Source organism: Megalops cyprinoides, chromosome 3 (assembly GCF_013368585.1).
Source record: "Megalops cyprinoides isolate fMegCyp1 chromosome 3, fMegCyp1.pri, whole genome shotgun sequence".
NCBI lineage: Eukaryota > Metazoa > Chordata > Actinopteri > Elopiformes > Megalopidae > Megalops > Megalops cyprinoides.
The window spans coordinates 33,231,410-33,254,267 of NC_050585.1; the positions used below are offsets into that span (position 1 = coordinate 33,231,410).

The window sequence follows — 22,858 nt, forward strand, 5'->3', positions numbered from 1 at the left end:
TAAAGGTCAGGGAATCTCTTTCCTATAACTAATTAAAAATTGAGGGCTCTAGCCCTTATTAAAGGGGAGGATACTTTTTACCATAGTCCTTATTAAGTGTGAGAGCATTGTGTGACAAAGCCCTTATTAAAGGGAAAGGAAGCCCTGTGCTGTAGCCCTTATTAAATGTGAAGATGCTGTGTGATGCAGTGCTTATTAAAAGGGAAGATTCCCTGTGTTACAGTCCTTATTAAAAATGGAAGGCACTGTTGGCTGAAGCCCTTTATGCAATCTCCCGAAGTTATTTAGAATTATACGTTGAACTTCAGAGTTGACCATTTAAAGATGGTCATACAGTCTGAGGAATGACATTCATTTTAATTGAATCCATAATCTATGATGCATGTGGTGGCTGGCTGGGCTTCTACTCCTGTCACTTGTCAAAGCAAACCATGGCACCCGACATGATTTTTAGTCATATATATTAGAAGTTGCAAGACTAAATTCACATGAAAGAACACTCCCAACACATGCAGTTATAACACAGCACTTTCACACATGTGGTTGTAGCATATCACTTTTACACGTACAGTTGGAGCACACTCACTATGCTTCTGCCGTAATAGAGCTGTCAAGCCCAGAGGGTTTATAGTGTTTAATGGGTGAAACTGGAGCAGGTCGATTCCCTGCTGTCGGTCCAGATCACTGAGTCAGCACAGATAGCTTATTTACAGCTGAGCAACAAAGTGCTTGAGTGTGAGTTCAGTCAATGCTCTTGAAAACAATACCATCCAAACTGTAACTCCGTGACCGAGATCAAGTAGTGTTTACATGAAGGCTATCTCTTTGGTTTCAGAGAGAGTTATGGCGTAGATAGCTATTGTTTGATCAATAAGCATTTCATTGAAGATAAAAAATAGAAAAAAAAGAAGAAACAGGATAATTACACGCTAAAACTGATTTCAGAAGCACTATGAACTCATCACCACATTTAGGAATGAAATGCTCTCTGTCACAGCCAATTCCTACATGTATTTGACTTTGTGAATTAGGTGACTATTATGGTGATACAGGCCTTTGAAAAATTCCAAGTTAAATTTCAGCTTTGTTGCTGTTCAGTCTGTGCTCATTGTGTTTCAGGGAAAAATATGTCTTTTCCAGCTCAACATTCATGAATGAGGAAAGATTATATGAATATGGGCAAACTTAGACCACAGATTTTTAAGAATTGCTTTGCAATACACTGGTTGTGGCACACCAGAACAGAGAGTTCAGACCAGCTCTGCATCACCACCAGGGGGCATACTCTCAGTGGACAATGACCTAGCTCTCTCCAGGGACGCAGCAGACAGATCTCTAGGATCACAATGCAATCAATGTCTCTCCAGGAACACACAAAAGGTGAACGAGAGCTGAAAACAGCAACTATTTACAAAAGACTCTCCAACAAATCACTGTTTTCAGAGTGACAGATAAGCATAATGGATCCAGTCATCCCACTGAAAGGTTCTGGCACTGATCAAACATTCCTTGGCATTTAGTAAGTCACCTCTCTACTGAGGAATTATGGGTGGTGTAGTTACCACTCTACATCTTTTAAGCAAACAGCTATCTTTTTATCTATCTGCTATTTCCTGACCATATAGGGTCAGTAACACACACACACACAAATAATCCAGAGACCTGGTATAATCCAGCAGTAAACATCATATTCACCTGGTGTTATCCAGCACAGTCAATATGCCCGTAGCATTCTAGTCACCCAGTATAACTCAACAAATCAACAATATCATCACCCTATGAAGAAAGTGTGTGTGTGTGTGTGTGTGTGTGTATGAGAGAGAGAGACAGAGAGAGAGAGAGAGAGAGTCAGACAGACAGAGAGACAGAACATGCACTATGAGCAGGACTCTGTCCTCCCACTCTTTCACCCTGCCTTGGTGTTTCTTTTCGTTGTTGGGATAGTGTGTCACTGGTTGGCAGTCTACTCTGCTCAGCTGTACCTGGTAGCTGTACCTTGGACTGTGATAGTGTAGCAGTTTCTGAGCATTGCTGCCAATTTGAAGAGAGGCACTATCTCAGACAGCAATGTCTCCACTGCTTACTGGATGTGAGGGATCCAGTATTCATCTGAGTGGCTGACTTTGAATTGATACTCTCAGACCAAAATCTGAAAGAGGATATGGAGTGAGGATATGATTGTGATCCTCTGTGTTTTTCCCAGAAGGTATTTCAGTGTTGGCATGCTCCTCAAAATGATTTTTTATGTGCCTTAGTTTGTTCCTCTTGCTAAAATTTTATATTTCTCATGTTTTATATAGGACAATAAACACTAGTCTGTTTCAATTTATAGGGACACTGTTCACAAAACATATCATTCAGACATCCAAATGGCTGGCTCTGTTTTCATGAGTTTATTTGAAAGAGTGAGGAGCACAGCTATACAGCCATTGTGAATCTGCAGAAAAACTGGTCCCGTGTGCTATGAGGTGCACTGAAATATCTGCAATTATTGGGAAGTGCAAGGTTTTCTGGGGGAAATGGGAGCTAGGGGACCCGCTTGTAGAAATAGAGGAGGGAGAATGCACCACTTTTACTTCTGTGAGCGGAGAAAGATTGATTTTGCTGGAAAGGCCTTGGCAGGCCAAGCTGGAAGCAGTTTCTATAATTACAAAAGGCAAACGGAGACTCCGCAGCATGACGTCAAGCCAGGAGGAGGACAAATGGCTTCATAAGAGACACCAAAGACTTCTATGGTCATTCGATTTTAGGATATCACTTCAGATATATCCCTGTCACATTCAGATTTCATAGCCACTGAAATAGGATTATTGTCTTTAAAATGATACTTGCATTTGTCTTAAATGCAATTTCTTTTTATATTGGCATGGCATTCTGTAGTGGTTGGAGTACTGAATTGTGGAAATAGCCCTTAGTATGCATTTAAAATTAGACAGTGTTGTTGTACCCATGGGTGAGGTGCTTAACCTCATTTGATGCAACACTGTAAAACTAAGGTTTAAGCATGATAAACAGTAATGGTGAAGATATGATTGATCTGGTTGTGTGATATCAGATTTTTATGTATTTTCAGATGTATTTCAGATAATCAAACACATCAATCAGCAGGGATAAGAAGACAACCCCCCTTCTTTTCCTGAAGAAGGCAACCCCCTTCTCTTATGGGGTTCCATAAGTCTTACTGGGTAGATTTATTTTTTATATAAATTTGTACCATGATGCATTTACTTTGTAGGCTGCAGTACAGCTCATCCAGAAACATTTTAGAGCTGAAACAGTTAAAAAAGGCAACCTATCTAATGTACTCTGAAATGATCATAATATGTTTTTTGAAATTTTTATAGCATTTTCATTGAATTGTAAGTTCTTTTCATCATGTAAAATGGATGGATGGCAATATATACAGGTCAAGGTTATCTTAAGATTTATGGTTTGATTACACATGAAATTGATGATGGGACCTCTAGTCAATTTCTTGGAAGAGTGGTGCTGTGATTGGTTTCGCCTTCTTTCATTGGTGTTCAATATCCCATTGCTACCAGAGTAAGAGTGTGTGCATGCATGCAGGCATGCGTGTGTGTGTGTTGCTGAATATTGAGACTCAGTCCAAGACATACCCTTTAAAAGGAACACTGTCATACCTATTCAGAGAGAACTGCCATTTCTCCACTCCAGATCCAGTTGATGGTTCCATTCAATTTGATTTGACTGCATTGGATTATACCAGTTTTCCATGTTTGTCATATTTCAAATCAAGGAATTCACTTTCACAATGCACATTACATCCCACAACACACACACACACACAGCATGTCTTCTAATCCAGTTAACCTACGCATTGATTTAGCCAAAATCTAAATAAGTTGACAATTCTGCAACAGATTTCTGGATATGGAAGGAGAAAGAAGAGGAAAAAGATGGGACAGATGTGGTAGAGTAGACCAGATAAAGAGAAAGAGAGAGAGAGATGAGTGGAAGTATGAGGAAAATGGAGAGAGTGGAGGGAGTGAGTGGAAAGAAGGGGAGAAAGGGAAGGAGGGATCGTCTGACCCTGCAGCATTGTGGTGGCTTAACTCATGCTTCTGACACACAGTTACACAGAACCTTCTATCTCCATAGGTAGGGGCACCGCCAAGTGCAGTGCAGACACCACAGAGTGAGGGGAAATACACACACACACACACACACACACACACACACACACACACACCTTCTCATTAATACCCATGCATACACAAACATTCTTAGACACACAAGCCCATTTTCACACAAACACACTCATGTATGTATGCATGTATATATATATATATATATATATATATATATATATATATATATATATATATATATATATATATACACAAACACACACAACCATCAAAAAGGCTAGAGAGAGCGCGATAGGCACACAGAGAGGGGAGGAGTGTTGCAGAGCAGGGAGTAGGAGAGGTAGGGAGGGGAAGAGAGAAAAGGTAGGACACAGAGCGCATGAAAGAGAGAAGCGAGCAGTGTAGGTGTGTGTACAGATTCTCCACAGGCACTGAGGAGTCAGTGGAGAGAGACTAAGAGAGAGGCAGACAGCTTGAAAGAGAAAACAAGAATGGTTTTGCTACTGCAGCAGATTCTGATTTCACTCGTTCACTTTTTCAGAAAAGGACAGCAGGTGTTCCTGAGAGCAGAGGAGCCACTGTTACACTCTGACACCCTGCAGGTAGGACTTCTGCTCTTTGTCCCTCTTTGCTTTCTGTTTATGCTCCCAGAGGGGTGGGGAGGCACACCTCCTCACCATTCACTGATTGATTGGCAAAAAAAAAAAACTGCCTGTGAAAGAGCTGGTGTCTGTGATTGGCAGGTGATCCTGTCCATAAAAGCACTGTTCTGCATGACTCAAATCAGTTCTTTCCCATCCAAAGAAGCAGGTGTTGTTACAGGCATCGGTCCTGTACAGTGGATATTGGACTTGGATTAGTGGTGTCATTAATATTTCAGAAGAACAGACACAAATCTGCCTATTTCTCAAATATTCTGTCCTCATCATATTTGACTCAAGGTGTAACTGAGCATTCTGAGCTGAACCAATATGTCACTTTTTAGCTGGCAAATGTAGGAGGCTGATTGGACTGTGGGTATGCAGGTGAGGTGTTCTACAATACGTCCAATTAGAGCTAGCACCTGGAGTGAACTGTCTTGTTTGACTGGATTTTTAAGTTTCTTTTCTTTCCTGTGAAAGGTGACACCATGTGGCAAAGTTTGTACCTTTGAGTGTTGCACTGTATTCTACCGACAGGTATTCAGTCTCTGTGTTTCATTCTCAAAGGAAAGGGACTCTGATTCCCTTCTAGCCAAATGGCTTCCTGTTATTGGTTTTGATCTGCATGCCAACACTGTTTGGCTGGATTTAATGTTATTCACCTTTACAAAGTTTAGTATCTGAATGAGTGGGGCGCTGTCATGTGTTTTGTATACCTGGCTTCTGCTTCCTGTTTTGGGTGTACACCTCTCCTTTGGTCTAACAAGGAGTATGTGTTTATATATGTGTTTATTTTTATCAGAAGATGATTTTTTTTACAGTATATATCCCACCTTATGTCAGATCATGAATGTGTTTATATACAGAATGTCTCTCATTTCAGACCATGGATGTTTTCTTGTATACACTGTATCACCTTATATCAAACAATCTGTATTTATGTAGCCAGGATTTCCTGTCATATCCTGAGCATGGTGGTCAATGTGTTTGTAAAGGCCTTTTTCCATGAAGTGTCTGCATGAAGCTGCAGTGCTCTACTGTAGCTGAAATGGTGCAATCTTACAACATGACCAGTAGGCATACTGGTGTTGCTGTGCTTGTAACCTTAAATAAATGAATGCTTGGTGCATGTAACTAAAGACCTAAAACCTAAAAACAGGTCTGGTTCGAGACAAGTGCAGCTTACATTCTCCTAGTATCTGGTGTCCCCTCCCTGCTCCTGTGTGCAACCTTTTTTATTTGTGGAGGGACAGCTTTATTTAATTCTGTTTTATTGTGAGGGGACAGCTCCACCTGCTCCAACATCAGGAGGGGTAAGGTGACTACGCTTCCACACTTTCGCATTATTTGGCAAGAGGGTAAGAGCAGAAGTTCAGACTCCCCAATATGGTGGGATTTTTGTATGCACATAATGGCTTGCCAGTATGCAAAAAAGCATCAAACACCAATATAAACTTTTAAAAAGTACTGAACTTCAGTTCTTTTCTGCTGGCTGGTTCTAATGATGTCACAAAGTGTAAGACAGTACCTCAAACTAAATATGAATTTCACAGCTGATGCGTGCAAATAATCCTGCAAGGTAATGAGAATTTAGTGTTGTTTGGCAGAGAGACTAAAGCCCAGTTTGTATCATTTGGTTTTGAAAGCGGGGTGGATATGCCTTTTTTTCTAATCCAGTTAACCTACACAAAATCAACTCCTGTGCTGTGATCTGAAGAAATGGGTTTAGTCAACAATTCATAAATTTTTTTGTAGGTAATGTTTGCATTTGTCTGTGTGTTTAGTCCTAAAAAGGGGCATATTAAAATGAAGAACCACCCTTAATTTTTGTGCATGCATGTGCATGTGAGCATTCCTGGATGAAAGCATTTGGAGGCCTTTGTGGTTGGGTGGGGTTTTGGTATTTGGATTGCTCGTAGAAGTGGAGCAGATAGTGATGTTGACAGATTTGTACAGTGCAATAGACTGTGCACTAACTATGATTAGTGTTGAATATTTAATCCTTCAGACAATGATATCTCCCAGATTGGGACATAAAATTACACGGAAGCAACACAGTGATTAATTATTCATGAGCTTTTGGAATTTCTTTTGTGTTTGTAAAGCTGTGTGACTGCAGCACTACATTTCAATATGCTTCAAGCATTCTGTCATGTCCCACCTCTTTCCCATACTCTTGTATGGAGTTAATGGGAAAATTAAATTTAAGTGTATGTATTAACTACTTACGTGTGCAATTTAGAATTCCTGTCCTGTAAGTCTAGACCCCAAACCTCCTCCTCCTGCACCAACTTTTCATGAGGTCACTCAGACCTTGTGAACGTATCACTATGCACGTTGTGCATGTTGATAATTTCATTGTTTAGAAACTGAATGGAGGGACAATTGAAATGACACTTAAGAAAAAAGGAGACATAAAATGTACCCACCACAGAGCTACAGCCGCATATTGTCCTGATTGGTCCTGGTCGTTTTTTCCTCTTTTGGACAAACAAAAGCATAGCTTGTGCTGTTGAAATATTACTGCTGTTATTCCAAAGTGCCAATGTGTACATCGTGACCCATCTCAGAGTGTATGAACACTGTTTTCTGTTTCATTTTTAACAAAAGATGTTATAGACAAGAGGTGTTAGCTGAGGAAAAAAAAACATTTCAGAGATATATTTACTCATCAACTCCCTTTGCCCTCACCATGGTTCTGTCTGAAAGAACAATCTTCAAGAAGACCTGTTCTGAGGCAACAGAAACAGTGTGGTGAAGTGGACGCTGAAAGAAACTGCAGTGGTGGAGAGTGCATGTGTGTGTGGTGTGTAGTCGTGTTTGCGTGACAATGCTGTAGTGATACAGGAACAGAATCACCTCCATGCTCTAGCACTGGTCCCTCATTTGTCACTGTGACAAAAAAATCTGGTTGCAGTTCCGAACAGTTCATTTTTATCACATGATAGAGCACTTGGAGGATGATAATATACAGTATGTGGCATATGATGCAAGCAGTACAAACACAAACACTGGTGAAATCTTGAATCACGTTTCACAATTGAGCAAAATTGTATAATACAACAGCCTCCTCAGAATACATACAGTATTTTACTGAGGTACGGTGGGTGATGGCCCACCTTCTCCCTTGTATAAGGTTTATATGTAAGTAATCAAACTGTAATGATTGTGGTTGTGCCTGTCGATGTGCCATGTACGGATCCGTTGCTGTGCTAACAGTAAAATGATGAATTTAAAGGGTAAAATGATGATTAAAAAAAGAAAGCAAAATAAAATTGATAATAATAATAATAATAATAATAATAATAATAATAATAATTATAATAATAATCTTGTTGAATAAGACTGATTGTTTAGTCCATCCCTGCAGACCAGTTTCTTACCTTCCCCTGGAAGTCATCTAGAGGTTGTCCTTGTAAGGTGCTGTCTTTGGAAGTTGAAGTTTTGCATTAGTGTCAAATATATTAAAATAAGTGTCTGCGTTGATGCAGTGGCTAATGATGGCTTGTGACACAGTAGAGAAGTTGTATTGCCAATGATGTTTGCACAAAGACTGATTATCCAAGAAACGTGATATGCTTGGCTGTATGAATGAATAGGTCATACTGTGAATAGCTCTATGACCTGTGTTACATTGTTTAATTTTGTATAACATTTTTGTTAATTTTGTCCCACCTGGTACTTTGCTTCTGGCCTGCAAGAAGTTCTGATTCTGGCCCACAAGTGGCTCTGCTTCCGTACTATAAGTGGCTCTAATTGTGTCCTGCAAGTAGGTCTAATTCTTACCTGCAAGTGAGCCTGATTCTGGCCCAGAAATAAACCTAATTCTGGCTTATTACAGGGCCTGATTCCTGCCTACTGATAGCTGGTGGGCTAAGTGCACTGCTGGAAGTGAGATCTGGTAAATGAACAGGCAGTGTCTGTCACTTGCTGCCTGGGGGCAGGTGTCAGTCTCCAGCTGGCCCACTGTAAACGAGCAGCCCACTGCATGCTTGGTGCTGTTCACCAGGGGGACAGGGGGGCTGGGTTCAGGAGAGTGCATTGTCTCCCCAGGGAAATTCTAGAGCTGTGGCATTCGGAAGCACAGACTTATCTCGGAATGTGGTAATGAAGTAATAACAAAATGAAACTTCCTGCAGGAAAAATTAACAAATGAGGCATGTCAATGCACATGAACCCATGCATCCTAATGTAAAACTGAAAGAATTCCTGTGTGGATGGAAATATCTACGGGGCCTATTGCACATTCACCAGATATAGCATTTCAGCTTCCTGTGCAGTGGAATGTCCCCTCCACTGTTCTTCCAGTCCTCCACCTGTTCCTCTGTGAGGTAGATTTCCAGTGTCCAGTCAATTTGTCACAATCAATGTGACAACTTTGCATGTCACATTAGCCTTATACAAGATGCCAACATTGCACAACTGGTGATGAAAATGAAGCTGAAATGAGGTGCATTTATTTTTCTTACCAGAGATCAGTACTTTGAGCATCCTGGAGCTAAGCTTCTGACCCACAATTTAAAGTTGATTAACCTGCTCTATCCCAGTCCATCTGAGAGGTCCCAGAAGCACCGGTCTCCATTACTTTCATAAAGCAAGGCAAATCAGCATCCGACTGAACGTTTGGTGACCATCAGCCCCCGAGGCTTTGCTGAGCAAAGTGATTGAAGTGGACGGAGGGGAATGTATAAGATGACAATTTTCTACGAGTCTGTCAGATGTGGTGTCACTTTCTGTGAGACATTTTGTAAGAACGCCAAGGACGAAGGAGAGGATATTTCTTGAAGACTTTTTTTAATCTATAATTTCTTTTCTTCCCAATGGTGTTGATATCTTCTCATATATTGTTTCATAGTGGTTAGTTGATGACAATTAAGCCTCTGTGACTCATTATTACCTAATCTTTCACTGGATCAATATACTGCAAACTGTGTGTTACTCTTATGATGGATGACAGCATCTCCTTGCTCTACTCAAGTTTCCCAGAGGAAAGTTTATCCATCCTAAAATAGGTCACCAAGGCTCAAGGTTTTGCCCCTGGAATGAAAAAGAAAAAACGGGTAGCGTATCATTCTGCTCACATTGCAGAAGAGGTTAGACCGTTCCCAGGCTAATCACTCAGGCAGCGACGACATCAGACCGATGACCTTTGAACTCTAAACTCTGACTTCTTGCCTCTCTCTGGCCCTGGAGTACTGGCTCTTTGTACGTAATATCCCTTAGTAGCAAGCAAGGGTCAGCTAACGCAGCTGTAATTCTGACCCCAGTCATATTTTGCAGAAGAGCTGAAAGTGATCCAGTGGCAGCTGTTCGGAGTGCTGTCTATGTAAGACCTGTCTCTCCTGCTCTCACTCACAGAACTCAGCAGTGGAACCTGGGCACCAGACCTCTCCCCAGACACTTTCTGCAGGACTGCCAGTTTCTGGCTAAACCTTTACAGTCTTTGTGATGAAAACGCTGTCACTGTAAGACTTGGTAGCACGTGGTAGCTCATCAAGGTACAAGGACACGATTTAGTAATTTATTTTAAAAGGCATCCCATTTTAATAGAACAGATGTGGTCATACTATAATAAGACCTCTGTGCTCAAGCTAAACATACATGTAAAATCTTTCTTTCTTTTCGTTACTGTGCAAAGAAGCATATGCTTTACAAACATTGCAGTTTGGCAGTTGCCTTTTGAAACAGATGATTTACCTGACAGAGAATGTGCATTTGACCCAAGCATGTGCTTATTATGTTGTTGAGAACTGCAGTGTGCCCTTTAACTTTTGAATTCCTCAGAAATATGTTGTGAAAATAAAGGGAAAATCCAGGACGTGTTCCCATTGACTGCCTTTCAAAAAGGTGAATCTGTCTCAGTAGGGTGCTAATCAGGGAGCGTGAGTGAAATTGTGCCCTTTAGAACAATAGGTTTGACACAGGAATGATGTTTTACTGGACTTGCTCTGACGAGCTTTGGTGTTCAGTGTAATCTCAGAGCAACAATGTTGTGAAATTTTCCTTCCTAAAAAATGACTTTCAGGTTTGCAGAAACCTTACCAGAAATTAAGAATGAGAAATTAAGTGTAATTACACTTCTTTCTTGCATGCCTTGAATAATATCTAAAAAAAAACTGAAGTTCTCATCAAAGCATTAATTTCTAAGTGTTCCTTGAATCTGACAATGCTGATCATTAAAGTAAATTACTCACTGAATAGAAAATCATAAGGTCTCATATTTTCACCTCCACTAAGAGTTATTTCATGCTTTTGTCACCTTACCTTTTGTTATTGCCTTATGTGATGATGTCAGCTGATGCTCCTCACATTGCATATTGAGAAGGTTCACAAAGCTTCACAATACTGGAGTTTCAAATAAATGGTCTTCATTATGAAATGTCAAGGATAAAAAGCAGGTTCCACATGACTCACACAAAAGAAAGTAAAGGCAATCACAGGCCTATCCCTCAAACCACACTATAGCTTCCTCACATAACCCCAGATCATAGAGTCTCCTTCACGCTTGTGTCCACCTGCTTTTATGCCATAGCTAATTTGAGTGCTGTCAGGTGTGGATCAATTAATTACAACTGCCTGCTCTACATCACAAACAATGATTTACAAATAAACAGCATAAGGTGGACCTGATGGCTTGCTAGCAATTATTGACAGCTTTGGGGAAGATGATGGCAATGTGTTCTCAGAGAAGAAGAGTTCTTCAAATGGACACTCCTTTGGTTGAGAAAACCAATACATTGGGAATTGTAGTCTTTCTCTTCCAGAGAGAAAAGTTGAGTGCAAAGTTTCATTGACTAACACACTACAAAAGAAACATTCACCACATGAGAAAATTTGTGCTGAGAATAAAATGCTGAGTCTGCAGACTGTCCTTAGACGTCTTTCACGAGTCATCTTTCAAGCATTAGCTTGGAGTGAATGGATATGCGAGAAAGTCACTTAGGGAACTGCTTCTCTTGTCAATTCTGTGTTTTATCTATTGTAAAACTAGCACACATCGAATCAATGACTGAGAAAATGAAAAAGCCGAATGCATCCATTAAGTAACTACATTTATTTTCTACTTCAGTAAATTCTGGCGATACATGGCTGTTGATTTGCATGGAAGCACACAGACAACAGAGACTAATTTGTAATTTAAATGCATTATTTTTGGGTCTGTTAACTCCTTGCTGCCCCTCTCGTAGAGTTCAATTCTGGAAAGCCTGAGAGCACAACTTGACACTGCACTCAGCTGCACCTCGAAAAATGCTCAGGTGTGCCATCAGAGGTTGGAAAAACATCATTAAAACAGTTCCTCACTACTGTTAGATACTTCTAACAAATGTAAAAAGTTACAGCTATGTTATATACAGTAAGAGCCAAACTCATCTGGGCTCTAGAAAAGCACTGTGTGTCTTAAAGTGTCAACAAGTGTACTCTGGCATGTCCAGATGTGCTCTGGTGATCTGTGGTGTGCCTTGGTCTTCCAGAAAAGGGGTTGTAAACCAACTACAGTCCCTTAACTGACCCAAGACACAATGCAAAGTATGCAGTCTCCCTAGTAATATGCTGTTCAGTCTTGTTGATTACTGATTCTGCTGCCTCATTGTTGCTGTGGTAATGTTGAATATAATAGGATCTATAGACTTTGGATCTTACCAGGCTATGGAATTAGTATGGCTGATCCCTGCATTGAGACAAAAACACCACAGGATGTAGAAATTCATGGTCTATAACCAGTGTCTTTTTATTCTTTTTAAAGGAAGGAACACCAGATTAATTCTGGTGGATTTAAATGTCTACAGTGAATGTAAAAATGAGCCAGAAAATGCAATGTCCAATTGTGTCAGGTTTAAAAAATATCGCCACGAGAGAACACAGTGAATTCGAAACAAGGAGGAGAGGGTGTCCGCAGACCAGAATCTTAAGCGCATGGACAGAATGGGGTTTACTCAGACAATTGATGCACCATGATGTGGAGTTTCAGGAAAACATTAATATGAGCATATCTCTTGACACACTACCTGTTAGCACAGCTCTCTGTCTACACACCACTGTCTCCAGTCTGGAGAGACAGATACTTGAAAGGGCTCCTGGCTTTCAGAGCATTATCATATTCTACAATTCTAATAGGTTTGAGCCTTTCTTCTCTCTGCAGACAGTGTGTGTATAAGGATGCGCTGGCTCACTGCTCAGCTGTGCTGTCAGAGAGAGATAAAAAGACTCCACAGTGGATAAATAATCTGCAAAAAAGAATTTAAAAAGGGGAAACGCAATTTAGCAAAGCATACAAAAAGAAAAGTTCAGGAAATCACAAACTAGTCCAATGTGTCTATGTTAAATAAAAAATTCTAAATACATCTAAGGAGCCTTTTTATAAAGCAGTTTACCTAGTGGGCAAAGGACATTTTTTGTATAAATCAGAGCAGCTGGCAGATATTATAACCAGTGAGTAGGTTTAGCATTTTACCAACAATGACATTACAGATACTCTCAATAATTACTTCATTATTAGCAGCTAGCTTAGCTGGTATCTAGCTAGACAAGGATCACACTGATCCAGAGCATTACAGACTAGCTACTGAAATATGCATGTAAAATATTACAAATGACCTTTGTGGTAAATTAACCCTGGTGAAAAATGTCACTAGAGGAGGTTGTCAGACAGAATTCCACAAAACATTTTTAAGAGGGATTTAAAAAAGATATCACAAAAACTAATTATACTTACAACTTTAATTATACATACATCTAAATATCCAAAAAGACATGCCTAGCCAAATGTGCAATTTATTATCAAAAATATATATTGTCATGGAAATAAGGTGGTTATCACCTGATGGATTCAAAAATGGACTCAGCAGAATCAATTGATTTGGGGCACAAAGTGAAGAAAGATAAGACTAGAGGAGCGTAGAGGGATACACCTAAGGGGAAAAATGAATGTTCAAAAGAAGATTTTATTGAAATAAACCAAAACCAGTTTGCTTTGCTTGTAATCCATGTCAGCTCCCTTGTCTGTTAACCTGTACTTTATCATAATTGCCTTTAGTCACTGCAATGGTTTTCTGTTGATTTATTCAGTGAAGACTTGAGTGAAGTTGCTTGAGTTTTAAATGGGTGTCCTGTAGAGGTACTTTAAAGTAGAAGTAGTTTTCATCTCAGAAGAGTCCAAATCATCTCTCTCTTTCTGTGGAAAAGTGTTTCATTAACTCTGCTTAAGATCTGCTCTCTGTTTAATGTCCTTGTCAGATAGTGCCTCATCGTCTCAACCTTGAAGAGAAATGAAAAGGAACTAGATTCCAGTCAAACACAACATAACACCTTAATGTGAATATTCCATCTTTCTAGCTGCCAGCTGTTCCTTTTGCCCTATAGTGCTGGTAAATAATACTGGTTTATCAATTTGAATTAAAGGTGTGGATATAGTTTGAATTACAGTAAATTACTGTAAATTACAGTGTAATTTGGATTAGATTACCCAGATTATGTTAATAAATTTCAGTGATTGCTCAGGTTAGATTACCCTGAATATTGATTAAATTACTGGTGGGTTTGGATCACGCTGAGCATTGATCAATTACAGTGTGACTCAATGTAGATTACGCTGGAGTATGCTGGTAAATTATACTGCTGGTCAGTTTGGATTATCACAGAACAGCAGTGTTGCTGAATCCCTGTCACCATGACCAATTGCCACAGGCATCAATTTCAAAACAAAATCTTGACCTCGTGGAAACAAAACGGGATAAGTGATAAGTGTTTCCCAGTACTTATCCTGTGGCCTCTGCACATTCTGCTCTCTGTTCTCTTAATCAATTGTGTCTGATTGTGCTGCCAATCAAATAACTGTAGTTCTATCTTTCTGTCTGTCTGTCTTTTTGAGAGAAATGGGTTTTTGGAAGTATATTTGAGGAAACAAAGATATAAATTAACCCGTTTCTTCAAATGACTTCTCTACATTTCATGCACCCACAAAATACATGCACAGACACACTCATGTACACACACAGACACACACGCACACGCGCACACACACGCACACACACACACACACACACACACACACACACATACCTACTTAAGAACACAGATGCAGTCTTTAATAAAAAATCATAAAATATTGATATGGAGCTCCACTTCCATCACTATGGTTCACTGCAAAGTTACAGGGATGTTACACAGCTACAGAAGGGCAATTGGGACCTCAGTATCCACTATTCAGACGTATTCCCTCTGTTTTGGATTGCCCTGAATGTGAAGGCCTGTGAAGATCTCTGTATGACAGAAGGTCTCTGATTGTGACTGTTTGAAGATCCATTGATTGTTCACACAGGCTACGGTTACTGCTTTGACCTTGCAACGGGAATAGAATGGAGGGGGAGAGATGGTTCTGCTGTTAATTCCTGACGCAGTGTCAGTCAGCTTGAAACCAGTTTGATGTGAGGATATAATTGATCTATCCCCCTTCTTCCACATCCTGGTTCAGCGTGGTTAGGGATCAAGGTTTGAGCATAGGGCTTTCAGGTTAGTGTAAGTCAACATGGAAGAATACATGAATAATGTAGTTTTTGTGTATGTGTATGTGTGTGTGTGTGTGTGTGTGTGTGTGTGCAGACATGTACATGTGTAGCCAAGATATCAGGTGTATCTGTGGTTTGTGGCACTGTAATATTGTGAAATACTCTCCCATTTGCTGACTACATCAACTCAATGACCTTAACTGTGTATCATTAACCTTACATCATGCTGTCAGACCTTCTTTGAAAAATTCACAAGCTTGTATTTTCACTCCCTCAAAAGGAAATGAAGCCTGGAACTCATTTGTGATACCTTCATTTGAAAAGGGCAAGCAAACCTTTACTGTCCACATCATTATAGACATTGCTGTCTTGTTAAGAGAATCAATTTCCAAGGCTATACTTATTACAAATGCTGCCACACAACTGGTACTTTGCCCAGAGGTATGTTGTAGAAAGCTGTGGGAGGAATGTGGTTAAGTACTGAGAAATCATTAAAAATGATCACATTTAAAGTAATTAATTTTTCAGGGCTTTTTGCTCTTATTTATAGAGGTAGTTTTATCCATCTTTCTAGATAAATAATAACAGATGGCACAAGCATATGATGATAACCAACACGTAGGCAAGGAAATTTCTTTCATGTGACTCATTTTGAAATGCTTTCTCTGATAATCCCCTTAATACATTGATTTAAAATACATAATTCTGTCACCAGTACTTTAAACAGTCATGCACATGATCTCAGTTGTTTAGCTATAAATGCTGCCATATTTCTCCCTACCAGAAAAGCACTCAAACGTATAGATTTGAAACCCTCTGGAATAATCTATGGGTTTCTGGGAGAGGGGATAACAGGGGGCTCTGTGATGTCCTGCTGGTTGGGGTGACATTTCAGAATGTGAAACAGTCAATGCACACAGCAGGTGACATGAATTTCAGTCTAGACATTCAGGTTGTCATAGTTACATAACATAGCTGACACATTTCTGGTGTCTCCATCTAATATGTATTAATGTGCTTTCTTTGAAGAAGGAAATGAACATTAGTGTATTTACACCATAGCACTCACTGTGAGAGGGGCTTGTGAAGTGGATGCTTGGGTGAATGTTGACAGAAGTTGGTGAAAATATGTCAAATTCCCTGATGGTGTCTTTGTTATATCTTTGTAACAGCTTACATGGAGCTTAAATAGGTAAATGGATCATTTTTTTTTTTTTACAAATTCAATTCTGAGAACCAGGCCGAGTTTACTTACTCTTTTTAGGTTTTAATTTTAGGTCCACCTTTATAATTTGACAGTTAGTGCTGAGGAAATTACTTGAAACATTATCATTACTGGATCAATTTTTAAAAGCTGTTTTGATCACATGTACATCATGTTCACCTCCCTGAAGCATACATAAAGCCTACATAATGCATTGAGGCTGCATTAATCATTCATAACACAGTCTGTATTATACATGGCGCACTTTATCAGGTCATAACATGATATGTAAAAATGAATGTCATCCTACTGTTCTGACAGTGTCACATGGCGCATAGCTGGGAGAAAGTCAGAGGAATGCAAATTCTTTGACAAAGGGGACATGAGAACTGGGGATACCTGTGGACCATTAGCCTGCTCCCAACTCCCAGTTTCGGGGAAGGTTCCACCTCTGAAAAGCAGAGGTAATGGTGGTTCTTTTGACAGACAGCTGGTGGTTGTAGTACCCCAGACAGATAGCTGGTGTTGGTGGTAAATAAAAGGCGCATCTGGTGTAAGTAGCATTTCAAGCAAGTGACTGTCACTGTGACAGCTGTATGTGCCTGTGCGGTGCATGATGAAACATGCAATGAAATATAATAAGTAAACATCTTCACACGGACACAAAGCCAAAGATCATGATCGGTTCTGCAGAAAGGCAGACACAGAGGCACACAGTGGGGGAAATTCTATTTTCAATGTTCACAAAAATCAGCAAAAAAGTCTCGGGTGTTTCAGTGTTTTTGTCAGTATGCTGGCAATGCACTTCAATACAGAAGTTGTGACTTCACAGGGAAAATCATGTAAATAAAGCACTTCTAGGGGAGTGCCTTTGGGCTGGGCGCCGCAGGAGTAGGCGAGAGAGCAGTGGATGCCTTTTCTGCTGCGGGCCCTTCAAAGCTGGAGGTTCGGAAACATCCCTCACAGAGGAGAGAGAGGCAGAGCACAGTGACAGGGGGGAGTGTGGGCAGGGCCGTGGCATCACATGAAGGCATCTAAGACTTCTTTCTTTTCACATTCATACAGCAACAGATGTTTGAGATGCAGACAGAATGCAGTTGTTTTGGCCTTTCAGCACTGGACAGCAAACCTACAAGCTCCAGTCTTTTGCTTAGCTATGTCCAATGGTTTTTCCAAGCTGCCCATTGGTTTGCCACGCACACCTACCGAATTCACTGTTTAAACCCAAAGTGTATATTCCCTTTTCTTGTTATACATTATTTTATGTAGACATAAAGGGGCACTTGCAAGTCTAATTCCAAGTGTGAAACACTAAACAACAGTAAGTTAGAAGCAATGTGGTAGTAAGGCATATGTTTCCAATTTCCCTGACAAAACCAGAGGGCACTGCTGTACATTCGGACCAGGCTGGGCTTCCTGTGGCTCTGACAGCACACAGTACTTAGAACAAAAAGCCAAAGATATTGGCTTACCAGATTCTCATCCAAAGTGGCAGTAGTGACAGTAGTGCCCTCCCTCCATCATTATCTTCCATGTACCAGCTCAGTTCCATAACTACCAATGATCACTACTGTCCAAAAATTTCATTCAGCAAAACAAATGTGGAACATACTGTACCTAACCTCAGAGGAGGTTTACATGTATTGGAAGTAAGATTTCACAGTTGCCTGCACTCTACGTGGGAAACTTCAATTTATCATAATGTACCCCTTTAATTCTTAGAAACTCCCCGTGCTAACTTTTAATTTTTATCTCATTCTGAATCACTGCACAATTTCCTCTGTGTGCAGTTTTCAATCACCATGGAAACGTTTGGGCCTCTCAAGCTTGTAATTTTCTCCATTGTCAATGTAGCTCAATGGCCGTCACCACTGGTACACAGGCAGTAATCGCCTTACAGCTCGTAGGGGTTTATAATGTCGTGTTAGTCTTACCAAACAAGCTATTCTATAATTATAATTACCCCAGTAGCACAGAATTGGAGAAATAAAATAGGTGATGATTTGGCTTGAAATGAGCTTGTACTTTTTGCATATAAACAAATCTGTGGGAGCATACAAGTACACCACATAGATTGAGGGTTCGCTGAAGGGTTAGGTTAGATGCACTAAAAGACTGCATGTCAGCTGTGGTCATAAAAAGGGCAGAAAAGGCTGAAACATGCTAAGTGGGATTCACTTACCAGTCATACTATTAAATTCACAATTAAAGGACTTTAATGGAGCAAAGTGGCATGTATTTCTGGGTTACATTATATTATATACATTATATACATTTTATGTTCTACATATTGTGTATGCATGCATTATGTGCTTGATTCTCTGAAGAAGTCCCACTGACTGACAGCTCAGTTAATTAAATGAGAAATGTGCAAAGACCAGGAGTTCATTTTACTATTCAAGTATTCATTTTGATTAGAATATCTAGCATGCATCTGAGCAGAGTTTTGTTGGGTGTCTTTCTTTTCTTTAAATGTAGTTCTTCAAAGTGAAAGAATTCTTTGTCAGTCGTGAAAACCTGTGTTAATTACAAGCTGCATATTGTGTGAAAATGTGAAGAATTATTAAAGCTGTCATTAATTTGCTAATTTGCCTTTGTAGTGGAGGCATTTGAGAGCAACAAAGCAAAATGGCTCCTTCTGCAGGTCCAATAAAAAGACACATGCTCAATGAAAGGGAATTATCTAACCCATTTTCAGATATTATTGCCCTGTCAGAAGAGGATATTGCCATAAATAACAAGAGCACTCATCTTGATCTGAACCAGGGTTCATGATTATGTGCAATTGCTATGATTGCTTTGAGGTTTCCTGAATATGGTGGAAATGCTTGTGTAAAGGAACTGACAGGTTGTGTTGTTGGCAAGGTGTGCTTTGCTGAAGAGCATTCTCCAACCAGCCAGTGAAGGGAAGAAAGTGTCCAAATTTCTTGATCAGGTATACCACCCAATTCCTTATCGTGACCACTCCTGTCTTAACTCCACCACCCAGCCAAGTGCACCTGCCTCCACTTTATCAGTGCTATAATATGTGTATGACATCACATAAATCAGTGTTTCTGTAATCAATATATTTTTCATGCTTGACTCATATTTTGACATTTATTCGCTTTTTTCAGGGTATAATAGAGATTCCCCTCCAGGGAAACCATTAAAATATGCACATCCTGGCAGTTTCTGTCTGCAGACAGAATGGCCTCTCTAATGGTCTAATCAGACTGCTCTGTGCTGTTAATAGATTCTCTGACTCTGTTTGGCTTTTTGAAGTCAGACACATCCATCTCTCTCATTTCCATAATAAGGTCTGTTAACCCTCATCCTGATTCTAACCAGAGTTCCACACCTGCTTTTGAAAAAGCTTCACATCAACCAGAAGTTTAAGATTAAATATGTGTCCATTAAGCCTCTTTTCTCGTATAATCGATGTGTGCTGTTAGGGTTTAAGGAAATGGGAAGAGTCCAATGAAGGACTAGAACTCTTTGAACTAACAAAACCTATGATCATGTAAATTTCCCTGGCTTGTAGTACTGCACCATCTATTCTTCTAGCATCCCTATATCACCCTCCTAAATCCTCCAAGCACCCCTTTATCCTGCCCCCTGTTTTCCTAGCACTCCCATGTTTCTCCGACCTCTTTCCTCTCTACCCCTATATCATTTTTCAAGACTGTGTTTTCCTGCAGGTCTGTGCTCAAGCTGCAGCCTATTTCTTGCTGAAAATACAGGGGAGGAAACAAATAGAAGGTGTGACCCTTTTCATTTGAGGGATATATTGGCTGTCGGTGGCAGAGCCTGTTTAACACCTGCCATTATGCATTCTTCTCATGGTGCCATTCCAAGGGGGCTCCTTCCGTACTGTATGTGCTGCATTATTAAGGGAGAATCAATGGGGCTCTTCCTGAGCACTGACTGTCAGCCTGGCTATCATTCTCTGTCTGTTATCAGAATATTCCTCTCATGGTTTTAGCTTTTTTGGGTTACATTTCTGCTCATCCAAAGGGAAAACACAGTGCACTCGATATCTGCTGTGATTCACATGTTTGTAGTAATTTAGGTGTTTCCTACAGCAGACACACTAAGGACACAAACATCCAGAAATGCACCTCACTTGATGGATTTTCGAGTGTAAATGTAATGTATGGTGCAAAACATACTGCGATTAATTTCTTGCCTGTTGGAAAAACAGTGTTTTTCTGTTTCTCAGTCTTCTGGTTAGTCTGACTGTGGTACAATTACAACTGTGCAAGGCCTGAGCTGAAACACAGAATAAAAGACCGAGACACACAAACACCAGCACATACATTCCCTCTTTATCTGAGCTGTCCATACCCTCCCAATACTGCATTTGCTGTTGAACTATAAAATAAATGCACAAAGAGTTACACTGATAGGGAATGTGACACCTCCACTGCAAGTTATGTTCTGCCCAGATACAGGGAGAGTTGTTTTTAGATCAGATATCTCACCTCTCCTTAATGAGATAAGTTCTGAAACGTGTGCTGTGACCTTGATTACTATAGCAACCCAGCATCATTTGTTATCTGGCTTTTTACACTCCTGAATTACATAACATTGCCTCCTTGGACCAGAGCATAGTAAAAGAAAATTGAAAAGATGATTTTCTAAAGGTGTTTCAGATTTGATTTAAAATGTGAAAGCACAAGAAGTCCATGGGAATCATCACATTCCAAATGGCGTGGCATTTGATCAAAACAACCCAAACAAACAGCAGTCTCAACACAGCTGGAATCCATTCATTTGCATGTATCATTGAAAAGAATCTCAGCAAGAAGAGGCACAAAGGAAGTGCTCTCTTAAGAATTTAAATTCTATTCGCCGATGAGAAAAAACAGTGAAGGCTTCTGAATTGCAGTTAGTCTTCAATCCTTTGCAACATGCCACAATGAATGCTCTCTATATATATATATTGAAAAGAAATTTGAAATGCAGATTTATAAATAATAATGGTAAAGAGATGCAAGTTTTTCACTTAATTTTACATCATTGGGGCTGTTCTATTCAAGAGTTAAAATATTACTATTTAGTCTGCAGTAATTGGTCTCAGCAATCATTAATCTAATTAAAAGTGCCCTCCATTTTATTTATTCCCGTGATTAAACAGCAACAAAGCATGGCATAATGGCAGAAAATAGATCACTGGATCATCTTCATCATTTTTTCTGCTTAAAAATGTTTAAGTGTTACACTTAATATAAAGTGTAGAAATAGAGACGGTCTGTTAATTGATTTTGTGCTATTAATCTTACTGTAGTTTGGGATGAGTGCTTTGGATCATTGCGATGTTGACATGTCCAATTTTGGCCAAGCTTCGTGTCCTTGGCACTGTGGACCAAGTGTTAAGTCCAAATGTCCTGGCACTGTACACTGACAGTACAGTGACACTGAAGTGACACCCCCACAAAGCCAATTTGTTCTGCTGCTCTGGGCTCCTGGTCATTGTTGACTTTGAGCCTGAGCAGTTTGGATGAGCCTGTCTTTAAAACAAGCACTTTTACTGTCTGAGCAACATAAGGCTCCATTTTTATGCCAAACATAACACTGAGGACAAGGTCCAAAAGCTCAGTTTCAATTTTACCTGATGATAATGCATACTTTGAATGATCATTCAGATGTGATTTGCCTAGTCAAGATGCCCCTTTTTGCAGTTTGACTTTAGAGGAGGCTTCTTCCTTGAAAACCCGGCCATGAATGCTAAGGTCATGCAAGAAACTTTTAACTTGTTCTTTCTGGCACTTCGGAACTGGGACAGGCCAGTTTGTTGAGGAAATCTCAAACTGATGCCTCAATGGCAAGATAGATGCACACACTTTCCTGGCAGGGTTTCCCACCATATCAATAGCCTTAAATTCCTTAATGAACACTATAGTGGAAAGAGGTAGATCCAGCTTTTTTTAATCTTTTGTAATCATATTACAATTTATGGAGGTCAATGACCTTTTATTTGCATTTTCTGGGGGTGCTCTTGGACCATAACACTAATAATTTATGATGAAGACTTTATTCTGTATTTTACAGCCATCGATAATTTAGGGAAACTGGAAGCCTTTGGATGCCTCTGTCTAGGCCCAGAAGCGTATATTGAATTTTGAGTGCAGAATAGAATGTTGGTGTAGGCATCTTTCAACTGAAAAGACTTGAGGGTTTGAATATGTATGATTTTCATATTTTCTGGAATAAGATTTTTTTGTGTATAATCTGCATTTACTCTATGCCAGCATTTCCCAAACCTCTCCTGGAGGACTGCTTGTCTCTCCCTGCTCCAACTCAGCTGATTTAAATGATCAGTTTGTTATTAAGCAGCTTCAAGAGTTCATAACGAGTTGATCATTTGAATCATCTATGCTGGAGCAGGGAGAGATCTTAAACATGCAGGACAGGTAG

At 39.9% G+C, this 22,858-nt stretch overlaps 1 protein-coding gene across 1 annotated transcript in view; it reads left to right on the forward strand.

Annotated features, from left to right (window-relative positions):
* LOC118774769 (cGMP-dependent 3',5'-cyclic phosphodiesterase-like) overlaps positions 1 to 22,858 on the forward strand; it is a 65,321-nt gene that overhangs the window by 10,267 nt on the left and 32,196 nt on the right. Inside the window, exon 2 of the mRNA XM_036524250.1 lies at positions 4,651 to 4,711. Within this exon, the coding sequence (XP_036380143.1) occupies positions 4,651 to 4,711 (61 nt within the window). The remainder of the gene's footprint in view (positions 1 to 4,650; positions 4,712 to 22,858) is intronic.